At 37.7% G+C, this 12,575-nt stretch overlaps 1 protein-coding gene across 13 annotated transcripts in view; it reads right to left on the reverse strand.

Moving 5' to 3' along the window:
• LOC149218446 (NAC domain-containing protein 54-like) overlaps window positions 1–12,575 on the reverse strand; it is a 288,196-nt gene that overhangs the window by 72,498 nt on the left and 203,123 nt on the right. For all 13 annotated transcript variants that reach the window (XR_016249170.1, XR_016249172.1, XR_016249173.1 and 10 more), the window contains one exon: window positions 721–1,059. Coding sequence is in view for 7 of the 13 variants with exons in the window: in XM_089384042.1 (XP_089240168.1) it covers window positions 721–1,059 (339 nt within the window). In the remaining 6 variants the exon portion in view is untranslated. The remainder of the gene's footprint in view (window positions 1–720; window positions 1,060–12,575) is intronic.

Here is a 12,575-nt window from a genome sequence, read left to right on the forward strand (position 1 = left end):
CAATGTGAAAAACACTACCCATCTGAAGGAAGAAATTGGAATGTAAGTTAATTCATGCTGCTCAAAGGTAAAATCCAATAAGTCAAATGACTAAAATTATACACACTTGTTCAAACAGTAAGAAAGAAAGGGGATAATGTGCATTTGATTAACCTGCCTAAAAATTTTAAAAACCTCAGAAAGAAGCTAGAATTCATTTGATGAGATATAACTATTTGAAACTATAAAGCAGGAAAGTAGCATGCAAGCAACACCAATGCCACTAAGTATTTGCATGAAGAAGAAATTGCAATATAAATAACTTTTTGCTGCTTAAAGGTAAAATCCAACAAGTCAAATGGGTAAAATAAGACACACTGGTTCATACACGAATGAACAAACATGATGATGTGGATGTTGTAAACTTGTTTGAAAGTTAAAGACCTCATCCAGATTCCAGATGCACGATGAAAATTATTGACTATAGTTGTGAAAAAGACTGATAAAACTACACTCTAGCTTTCAGAACATTTGAGCAGAAAGGGAAGAAATGCAAAATTCAATTTGCTTTAAAATCACAGACACAACAAAGACAGAAAAAGGACTCATTAATACTTTGGATCAAGCCAATAAATCTTCTTGCTCCACAAAAACCTGAAAATAATCTAAACAAGACCTAAACATAAGCCATGCAATCAACCTTCCGAGAAGTAAGGGAGACATACAGAACCAACAACAAACCTGTGTGTCAATTGAGTCCTCATCAGCTGCTACACATGAAGGGTTTGGAATAGTGTCATCCAGCAATATATCTAACCATTTATTAAGTGGCGCACTATCTCCAGTTGTATCACGTAGAATCTTCGATGATATTTTTGATGATAAATGTAAATTTGCATCAATCCCCTCCACTGGCTTTGACGGATCTTCTGACTGCACTTCCATGTCACCAGTGTAACCAGGAGACGGATTTTTCATTGTAGGAGATGAATCACCCTTCTCAAGTGGTGCCGTGTACTGTTCTCCACTTTTTGTACCAAGTCCACTCTTCTTGAAAACACGGCATAAGACAAAAGCATTCTGCAAAACAAAAGCAAATTAGAATCAATAGCCACTTCAGAGACTGCTGATAATTATAATTCCACACATATTCATGAACAGTACTTAATTAAAGGACTTACATAACTTCTAGACTCCTAGAAAACTTCGAGAAAATTATAGGCACTACATCAGTGGGGTCTGTTAATCTCTAAGTTGCATGATACACGGAAACTGGTACAAGTTTCCAAAATGGAAATGTGTAGGAATTGTGACCCCTTTAAATTTTGGAAATGGGGAAACACAAAACACACACACACACAATGTGCAATCTTTTAAATAGCACATTATATTGAGACTTTTAAAGAAAGCATTATGAACAAATGAGCAAGAACATTTAAATGACAAACATAAATGACAGGCAATGTTCCACCATCACGTATATTGTGATCCTCGTCATTAGTATCACACTTTGCCTCTACCTCAATCCTACATTGTGATTTTGATCACATTGATGGAGTTTGATGCTGGTACCTTGGAGCTGCCTGGATGCTTGTGAGTACATAGTCATTCTTTGCCTGGAGATGCTACTTATTGGTTCAGTTGGTGTTCTGGGTTGGAGAGGGCACAACTCTTCTTTGGTGGATGATCATGGTTGAAGGTCTTCTCATGATTGTAGATGTTATTTTCACGCCTTTGGATCATTCTCTTGACATGTGGATGTTTGCTATTTCATCTTTCATCCTCTTCTTGGAGCATCTTAACAAATTTGTATGTCAATGTTATGATGTCGATTTGTCACTACAGGCAGGTGACATACTACATAGTTTTCGTGTCTTGGATTTTCATCCGTTGGATTTTTGTTATCAAGGCATACTTGATGATCGGATGGCATTTGCACTTTCTCATGTCCCCTTCTCTTATGTTGTTCATGTGATGGAGTAATGTGCATTGTCTTGGTTTGTGGACTGTGGAGCATTTCGTCATATAACAGGATCTTGACATATCATCACCAACATGGCCAAAGAGCCTAGAGACCTACATGTGGAGCTTGGAGACAACACCATGCATGCAATAGAGGGGATTGGCAGCATTGAGTTTTAGATAGACTCAGGGGGTATCATGGAGGTGAACCAAAGTAATGGTGTACCGGGTTTGGAAAATAATCTCCTATAAGTTTAGGCCTTAGAGGACAAAGGACTAGAGTTCAGCTTCACGAGAGGTGAAGTAGTTGTTACCTTGAAAGGATTTGATCCTAACAAGAGGCAAGTAATTGGGAGCAAGGAGAACAACCTATATTTGTTGAGAGGACGGCTGATGAAAGCTCTTGTACTAGAGAGTGACAGTCAAGGAGAGCTTTGGCATAAGAGGATGGTACACCTACACTACAGGACTCTTCCTTTGTTACGAAGAAGGTTACTTGTTTTTCGGATATCAAGGTGGAGCAGGAGGGAGTGTGCAAACTTGCAAAGAGTGTGCACTTATCAAGAATGCCAAGGCAACATCTTCATAGTGACTTGATGCATTCAGATATATGTGATCACATGTCAATGGAATCAATCATAGGGTTTAGCTAATTTGTGACATTCATAGATGACTATTCCAGAAAAACATGGATCTACTTCTTGAAGGCCAAGGGTGAGGTCTTTGGTCAGTTTCAAGAGTTCAAAGCTCTTGTGGAGAACCAAACTGGTAAAAATATTTCTACCTCCGATGGGGCAAGTATACCTCCAATGAGTTTCAAGATTTCTACAGGGAGGTAGGGATCGAGAAGGAACTCACAATGCCTTACAACCCTCAGCAGAATGGGGTTGCCAAAAGGAAGAACAGGACCATAATGGGAGCAGCTAAGGCAATGATCTATGATCAGGACTTGCCTATGGTTTTGTAGGCAGAGGCCTGCAATACAACTATTTGTTTGTAGATCAAGAGTCCTCACAGATTATTGGAGGACAAGACTCCTGAGGAGATGTTTACAAGAGTGAGACCCGAGGTGAGTCATCTATGCATCTTCGGCAATCCAATTTATGTCCAAATTCCTATAGAAAAGACGATTGAGTTGAACCCATCATCAAAGAAGGTACTTTTAATTGACTATAGTGAGGTCTTGTTGACCACACGTGTCGAACCCCCAAGAAATAGAGTACTTGTCAGCAGATAAAAAAATTTCAAGGATCATCTTCATCATGCAGCTTCCAGATTATCATTGTAATCCTCTCTTGAGTCTATAATTTTATTTTCTGACAAAATAAGAATAAATTAGCCATAAATTGTCAGAAAATAAAATGAAGGGAAAAATTAATTACCCTCCAAGTGGAAAAATTATCCAAAAAATTATTGAGGTTATTTTCAAAGGAGATAATTCAAGTCAAAAATAAAACCCTCATTTCCAAGGGAGGATGGACCAATCCAGAAATTCGTCGGGCCAGAGAAGAATATTTTCCCAACAACTCGAAATTTTTGGGCCAAGCAGTTAATTATTTTGCACAAGTAACGATAATTCTATTTTTGAAGATTCTACAGTGGTCCAGAATTAAAAGTTTGATTCATCTAGTACGGTAAACAAGGAAAATCGAATTGTTTTGGAGATTTGTGCCAGTTAATCAAGGGGTGAAATTTTTTCACAAGGATCAAGCCATGGATCAAGCTACTAGCCGTTCTTTTCCACCTGGAGGGATTGATCCCTCTCATTTTCCTATATAAGTGATGCAGGAGCATCCGAACTTAGCCAGCAATGTGAAAGTTTGTTCACATGTTGTGGCTAAACAAGTTGAATTTCATTGCCCTGATTGGTCAAAAGTCAATTTTACTGAGAGGGTTGGATCTCTCAAGAAATGAGTTGTATTTCATTATTGTAATAGTCAGAAATTGTCTTATTTTAGGTTCAAAGATAAGTTGTTAACATAGGTGTGTGGTAGAGCTAGGAATTAGAGATTTGCTGTTAGATTGATTAAAAATAGGGATTGAGTTGTTAGGCACAGAATAGAGTGATATTCGATTGATAAAAAGAAGGGAAAAAATGTAATGAAGGGAGGATTCAGTGAGCGAGAGCAAGAATAGTGTGTGCGGATTCCGTTGAAACAGAGGTACTTTTTATATGTTGTAATCGGGCCAAGGCTGAGACTTTGGAACTCTTTTATATTGATAAATTGATTCCGTATATGATCATACATCTAGGCTGTAGAAATTCCCATTTTTCTTTCATTCTTTGTACTCAAGCAGAGTTGATTATTCCTTTGCTTGTTTATGTTTCACGGTATAAATCGAGGATTAATAGAAGACAGAGGCATTTTATATAAATAAGATTGGTTGTTGCCGATTTAAATCCCAGCAGTTGGATCACCGATATCAAATCGGCAAAGTTATTTGACATGGTTTTGGTCCTGCAAGCGAAAATCCAAGTTACAATAAGAATTAGCGCAAAACACTTAGCGGATCCGAAATCCGGACTTGAAATGTTATACACGGGACTTTTGTAACTTTGTCGGGTCCGTGAACAATTACATATCGCATCGCAAGTGTGTTTAAGTGAAAGACGGACGCCAACTCTTCACGAGTTGCGATTAGTGACTTCTGCATATCGCATCGAAGCATTGAGTGGGAGCGACAAGGCCTTAAGCCAAGGGAAGCAGCGATTGCCGACAGCGATCGACGCGATAAATCACATCGGGACTTTTTAAAAGGGGGAGCATTACATCGGCGATTTGCAACTTGCGATGATGCGATTTAATCTGGACCGTCGGTTTAGTTAGATCATGATCTCCGATGAATCACGAACATTTTTGTTTATAAAGCACAAATGCATTGTTTTGGCCTGGTTCTAAAGGCATTCTGTTTCTAAAGGTAAAAGGCAGAATTGTGTAAAAAGGGTGAACAACGGGGTGATTGTTGGGGTTTCTTAAGCCACTGTTTCCGCCTACGTCATTTGTGGTATCAGAGCAGAAGTTAAGGTTGATTGCAGCAAAAATGCCGCCAAGGAGAGGAGCTGGCATTGATCGAGGAAGACCTTAAGCAAATGCAGTTCTGTTAGAGGAGATCCGAAGTCTGCGTACGAGAATGGAAACAAATGAGACTGCTCAGAGAAGAACACCTAATGAAGGAGTTGATAGTACTAAAGAAGAATCTTCTAAGGAAGAAGAAGAGGAGGAAAATGAAACTACCAGAGTTATCAAGATGTTGGCGAAAGTAGGAGGAAAACCAAAGATAGAAATTTCTACGTATGAAGGGAGTCTCAATGCAGAAGAGCTAATGGATTGGATAAGGTCCTTAGACAAATACTTTGACTATGAAGAGGTTGATGACAAGAAGATGGTGAAGTTTGCAGTTACCAAATTGAGGGGTCATGCAGCTATCTGGTGGGATGAGCTACAGACCTCCAGAACGAAGAAAGGAAAGTCCAAGATCAAGCAATGGGACAAAATAGTGAGTAAAATTAAAGCCAAATTTATGCCTAAAGATTATCAGTTAAATCTTTTCAAACAATTGCAAAATTTAAGGCAAAAAGGAATGTCTATTAAGGAATACACAAAAGAGTTTTATAGATTGAGTATTAGAGCAGGACATGCAGAAGATGACATGGAGAAGGTAGCTAGATATATCAATGGCTTAAGGTATGACATCCAGGATGAGATCAGCTTGTTGAGTCTAAAGACTATTGAAGATGCCTATCAAGCAGGTTTGAAGGCAGAAGAGAAGATGTTGAGAAAACAGAATTAGAGGAATAGAGGAAGAAGCTCAGTAAGAGGTAGAGGAACTACCAGACCAAGGAGACAACAACATCAGCATGAAGCAAGCAGCTCAACTAGCAGACCACCACAGAGAGAAGAATTTAACAGAGGAAGATTTGCACCCAGAGGAAGAGGCCAAGGAAGAGATATTTGGTGTTATACATGTGGAGAATGGGGACATGTGTCATGGGACTATCCTCATAATAAAACAACAAGTCAAAGGAATGCGAATGTGACTGAGGCAAAGCCAAAACCACCTCGACTTATGGAAAATGAAGAATCCCTTGAACTAGGAGAATCCCTGTTATTGAGAAGGACTTTGCTTAAGACAGAGAAGGAGATTGAAGAACCAGCGCAGAGGAAGAATTTATTTAGAACTACTTGTAAATCAAAAGGTAAGTGCTGTAAAGTAATAATTGACAGTGGAAGCACTGACAACCTTGTTTCTACAGAGATGGTGGACAAGCTCGGATTAGCAAAGACAATACACCCTACTCCTTACAGAGTGTCATGGTTACAGAAGGGACATCAGATTATTGTGACCAAACAATGCAAGGTTGAGATACAAATTGGTAGGTATAAAGATGTGATATTATGTGATGTAATGCCCATGGATGTATGCCATGTATTACTAGGAAGACCGTAGCAATTTGATCGAAAAGCTATTCATGATGGGAGGAGAAACACTTATACTCTGGAGAAGGATGAAACTAAACATACATTGCTACCATTGAAGGACGACGCTGACAAAGGGACACCTGGAAGTAGCATACAGGAGGTAGTGAAAAACGAGGAGTTGCATTTTGCTATTGTGGGAAACCAAAGGTAATTTTAACTTCCACAAACTTGGATGACTTGCCTGAAGGGGTTAAAATTCTGTTAGATGATTTCGCTGATATTATTGTGGATGAGTTGCCAAATGCGTTGCCACCTATCAAGAGTATTAGTCATCATATTGATCTAATACCAGGAGCGAGTTTGCTAAATAAAGCAGCGTACAGATTAACTCTTCAAGAGAACGCAGAAGTTGGAAGACAAGTGCAGGATCTGATGGATAAGGGGCTAATCAAAGAAAGTCTTAGTCCATGTGCTGTACCAATAGTACTCAGTCTAAAGAAAGAAGGAGAATGGCGTATGTGCACAGATTCCAGAGCCATCAACAAGATCACTATCAGGTATAGATTTCCTTTGCAATGCATGGATGATTTAATGGATTGCTTGAGTGGATCAAAATATTTTACTAAAATAGATTTGAAGAGTGGATATCATCAAATAAGAATTCGAGAAGGCGATGAATGGAAGACTGCATTTAAAACAAACAGTGGATTGTATGAGTGGTTAGTGATGCCTTTTGGATTCACTAATGCACCTAGCATGTTCATGAGATTAATGAACGAAGTCTTGAAGGAATATGCAGGCAAGTTTGTTATTGTTTATCTTGATGATATTCTAGTTTTTAGTAAAAGTAAAGAAGAACATCTAGAGCATCTTAAGTTGGTTCTAAGAACTCTGCAGAAAGAGAAACTACTGATAAATCTGAAGAAATGTAGTTTCATGAAGGAAGAATTAATTTACTTGGGATTTGTAGTTTCTAAAGAAGGATTGAAAATGGATCCAGAGAAAGTCCAAGTAATTTGGAACTGGCCTATTCCTAGAAATATATTTGAGGTAAGGAGCTTCCATGGTCTTGCAAGTTTTTACAGAAAGTTTATCAAAGGCTTTAGTCAGATTTGTGCACCAATTCTTTAAACAATTAAGAAGATCAATCAGCCATTAAAATGAACAGAAGCAGCAGACAGAAATTTTAAATTGCTGAAGAGGAAAATCACAGAGGAACCAATTTTAGCTTTGCCCAATTTTGAAAAAGTATTTCAAGTTGAAACAGATGCTAGTGGAGTTGCAGTTGGCGCAGTTCTGAGTCAGGAACAAAGATCGATAGCGTACTTCAGTGAAATTGAATGAAGCAAACAAGAAATATTCTTCTTACAATAAAGAGTTTTACGCTATTATACAAGCCTTGAAGAAATGGAGACATTATTTGCTGCCAAAATAATTCATATTGTATTCGGACAATCATGCCTTATAGTTCATCAATAACCAGCGAAAGTTGAACCAGAAACATGCCAAGTGGGTAGAAATTTTGCAAAGTTTTATTTTTGTGATAAAACACAAGAGTGGTAAGTCAAATAAAGTTGTTGATGCATTGAGCAGGGTAAGTTTTATTGTGCAAGAATTCAAAGTGGGTGTTGTAGGATTTGAGGAAATGATTGAAATGTACAAAGATGATGCAGATTTCAAAGATATCTATACAACAGTTCAGAATCCAATAGTTCATAACAAAAGTCAGTGGTTGGATTATCTCATTCAAGGAGGCTTATTGTTTAAAAGCAACAAGTTGTGTATTCCCAAATGTTCTATGAGGGAAAACATAATAAAGGAGAAACATAGTGGAGGATTATCTGGTCACTTTGGACAAGATAAAACCTTTGCTCAGGTGAATGCTTTTTATTATTGGCCAAAAATGTAGACTGATGTTAAGAAATTTGTTGAGAAGTGCAGGATATGTCAGCATGCTAAAGGAAGGAGCCAGAATACAGGATTGTATCAGCCATTGCCAATACCAGACCGACCGTGGGATGCAGTTAGCATGGATTTTGTTTTGGGATTACCAAAAACCCAGAGAGGGAATGATTCCATTTATGTTGTAGTAGATAGATTTTCCAAGATGGCACATTTCATTGCATGTAAGAAGACTAGTGATGCAACACATATTGCTAATCTATTCTTTTCAGAAATTGTATGATTACATGGATTACCTATAAGTATTGTGTCTGATCGAGATACAAAGTTTGTAGGACATTTCTGGAGAACTCTTTGGAAGAAATTGGGAGCTAACCTTAGTTTCAGTTCAGCATACCATCCCCAAACAAATGGACAAGCCAAGGTAGTAAACAGGAGCTTGGGAAACATATTGAGAAGTTTAGTGTATCAAAATCCTAAGCAGTGGGAATTAGCACTAGCTCAGGCTAAATTTGCTTATAATGATACTCCAAACCGAAGTACTGGAATGAGTCCATTTCAGATTGTTTTTGGAATGAATCCAAAAGGTGTGTATGAGCTCAGAAATTTGGGTAAACAGGAGACAAGAAGTGCAAAAGCTAAGGAGTTTGCAGAACAAATGCAGAGACTACAAGAAGATGTCAAAGGCAGATTGCGAGAAAGCAACGGCAAATACAAATAGAGGGTAGATATAAAAAGAAGAGAGAAAGAATTCCAAGTGGGAGATTTAGTGATGGTGTATTTGAGAAGAGAAAGATTTCCTATTTGTTGTCGCACAGATTGTCACGACAATGCTCAGACCGGGGGCTGTCACCCTGATACCTGATCTCTCCGTTTAAACCTGTCTCCTACTGCTAAGGGGGGTAGACCCTATGGGATAATGAATGACCAACTGGGGACTAGTTGGGTTGGGAGACACAAGGGGAACAAGCACTAAATTGATTTTATTAAGTTAATAGACCAGTGCCTTATGAAATAAATGATTAAATGATTATTTATCAAATGCTGCAGAAATATGGACTCATCAACAATCGTTTACCATCAATGCTTAACTTTTACCAAATATGAGATAATCAATAAATGCTCAATGACTTAATGATACTCTAGCAATTAAAATTTCGAAAGATAAAGCGCTTTAACAACCACGTGTAATGCTAACCAGAGATCACATTCATGTAGTTAATCTTCAAATGAACATTTAAGCATGTTTAACCACATATAGAAATGATAAATATTTTTCCCACATCAAAATTTTAGCCTCAGCATAAAAGATATATCGCAAACATAACAAATCCTAAGCCAAGACTGAAATTAGTGAAAATTTCCAAAAAAATATTTTTTATATTTTTCAAATAAAAGAAAATTAAAGACTAAATGAAACTTTTTAAATAAAAAATCTAAATAATAATAAAATCTAAACTAAATTAAAAGAAACACTCTTTTTTTTTATATTTATAAAATAAAACTAAACTCTTTTTATTTAAAATTCTAAATGTGCAAACTAAAAACCTGAATAAACAAAATTCAAATCTAAACTAAATACAACACTAACACCTGATCGCATACTAATAACAAAAATGAAATTATATGAAATATAAGTCCTAAATCAAATAAAATCTAATTCTAACAAAAAAGAAAAGAAACTAACTTAATCAAAATGTAAACCCTATACCAGACGTATTCCAAAATACGAACTTAACTACGCTAACCCTGTTCAGTGTATGCGGGACGGCGGAGATGGAAAACGCGTGGAGAAGATAAAGATCGATGCGGATATGGAGCTCGACGTCGACCAAGGAGCAAGGGAGGAGAGGCTACGGGATGGAGAAGGGCCGAAGCAAGAGCCACGCGGATCCGGCAGTTTCGATGGCGGAAATATGCAGAGGACAGCGGAATGGAGATGCGACTTGCAGATTGAAGAAACTGAGCGATGGGAACAAGCAAGACGGCGGCAGTAAGGAGAAAGTTGGAGCGAAGGGCAAGGGACGAATGCGTAGAAGCAAATGCGATGCTGCGTGAGGACAAAGGTGGTGAATGGAATGAGTACGCAGAGAGGGGAAACGTGTGGAAAATGCCAGAGCTATGGAATGAAACCTTGTGAGACAGGCCGCAGTATATGTGGGATGGCCAGCGTGTAGAGACTGCGCAGAAAAAATCAACGCATGGAGCCACGCTTTTATGCAGGTCAATGAAAATACATGAGAGTTGGAACTGCGTGGGCAGTGTTGCAGCAATCCGCGTGAAGTATGTGAATCAAAATCGAAAAACGAAACTTGATTTGTTGATGGCAAGACGACTGAGAAATCAAAGACGTGTTTGGAGGCAGCGTAGGGAGCTACGATGGAAAAAATGATATTGCATGGAGATAAAACTGCACCGGAGAGACAAGGAATTGCTTGGGCGGGACGTTTGAGAGTGCGTGGATCAAGAAAACACTGCACAGAAAGTCGAATCCTATAGGCAGCGTGAAGCTCTGGCTAATGGGCAGCGCTGAGTAATGTGACCACGCAGATCTGCTTCAAAAAAAATTAAGAATGCCCCTGTAATACAAAGAAACACCGAGAAATAACAGGAAGTTGATTAAACCCTCGGAGATCTTCAGAAAAACCCTGCAACCTGTAATGGAAAGACACACCCAAAAATAATATGTGCAGAAAACAAAACTAAAACCCTAAATCAGCTACAAAATTTACAGCTTTGTGACTCTGCAACAGCCAGATTTGTCAGTAACCCTCCATAATATTTTCAGAATATCAGATTTACTATGAAATACTTCAGAAATCTCTCATGCATTCATAAAACAAACTTAAATGATAAACCCAGGATCGAAACTGGCTGGGCTCTGCAAGAGAATGCTTGCGGGAGTTGGCTGGTTCAGCCAAGAACTTCCCAAACGCCCACTGATCTTCTCAATAAGGGTTTCTTGCACAACTCACTTCAACCATCAATAAAGAGGGAAAAACAATACTAGATTCCAGATACAATGGAGAAACCTGCCATTATTTCAGAAATTCTAATACCATTCAAACCCTAGTAAGTGAACAAGATACCAATGTTCAACAATACTCTACATCAAGCTATTACTAATGGCTGAAAATAAAATTATGCAGAAAATAAAATAACTCAGCATTTCAGGAGAGTAACACCAGCAAGATATCAACCCCAAAGTCTTTCTTTATTTGCACCAAAAAAAGTTTACAAGAGAGCTTTCTTTAGCACAAGACTCGGATCGAATGATCTCAAATAACCCCTAGCACCTTATTTAAAGGAAAAATTTCCAATTGCTAGTTCGAGTGATCCATGTTAAAGTGATCTCGATCGTTGATGAGGATCAAGATATCTCTTAATCTCATCCATCGAATTTTTAATGCATTAAAAAATTGAAATTCTGCATTTATTTACTCAAAAATATTATTATTTTATTATTTTTAAGTTTTTATTTTATTTTATTATTTTTTTTTTTTTTTTTATATCTTTTATATATATATTGCTTTTTTATTGTTTTTTATCTTTTCAACTTTTTTTTAATTTTTAATTTTTAGTTTATTTTTAAATGGATCCTCGAACTTAGCCTTTGGAAAAATCACCTAGGACCTAGGACTTAGGACTTATGAGGGGATCAAAACATTTTCTAACCCTCAAGACACTTTACATTATGACTTTTACAATTTCACATCTCAAGGAGGAAAACCCATTTGTCATAAACCCTCATAAACCACCCAGTTCTGCGACACAACTATAATCTAGCAGATTAACACACTAGGATTCTCCTAAGATTCTAATGACAAAATTCATTCCGGCTTTGGGGTTAGGCTGAAGGAAAACTTTTCCGATCATGGATCCATGAGACAAAAAACCTTCCGGAACGTAGATTATCACTAGAAAATTAGGTCCACCTAGGCAATTTACATACATGACTCAATTCTGCTAAGATTATTTACAATTCACACATGCAGACTGGGTTTACAACATAAATTGATCAAGTCAACGATGACTGTCAAATGGCACGGACATGTCAATCAAGCGCTATCCCTTTTGCGAAGAAGAGGGGTGTACTTGCTATGGGAAGTTGACACGTAGTGGTCAACACTGCTAAAACTTACAATAAACTGAAAATGAAAAAGATAGGACCATGTAGAATTGTAAGAAAGTTTTCAGCTAATGCATATGAAATTGAGTTGCCAGAAGGGATTGGAATATCACCTATCTTCAATGTTACAGATTTGTATCCATACAAAGAGGCAGAGACAGAGCTACAAGAGGAAACTACAG

This window comes from Pinus tabuliformis, chromosome Q (genome assembly GCF_031772625.1).
Source record: "Pinus tabuliformis cultivar Carrire ecotype Pingquan chromosome Q, CPIR1, whole genome shotgun sequence".
In the NCBI taxonomy this organism is placed as follows: domain Eukaryota; kingdom Viridiplantae; phylum Streptophyta; class Pinopsida; order Pinales; family Pinaceae; genus Pinus; species Pinus tabuliformis.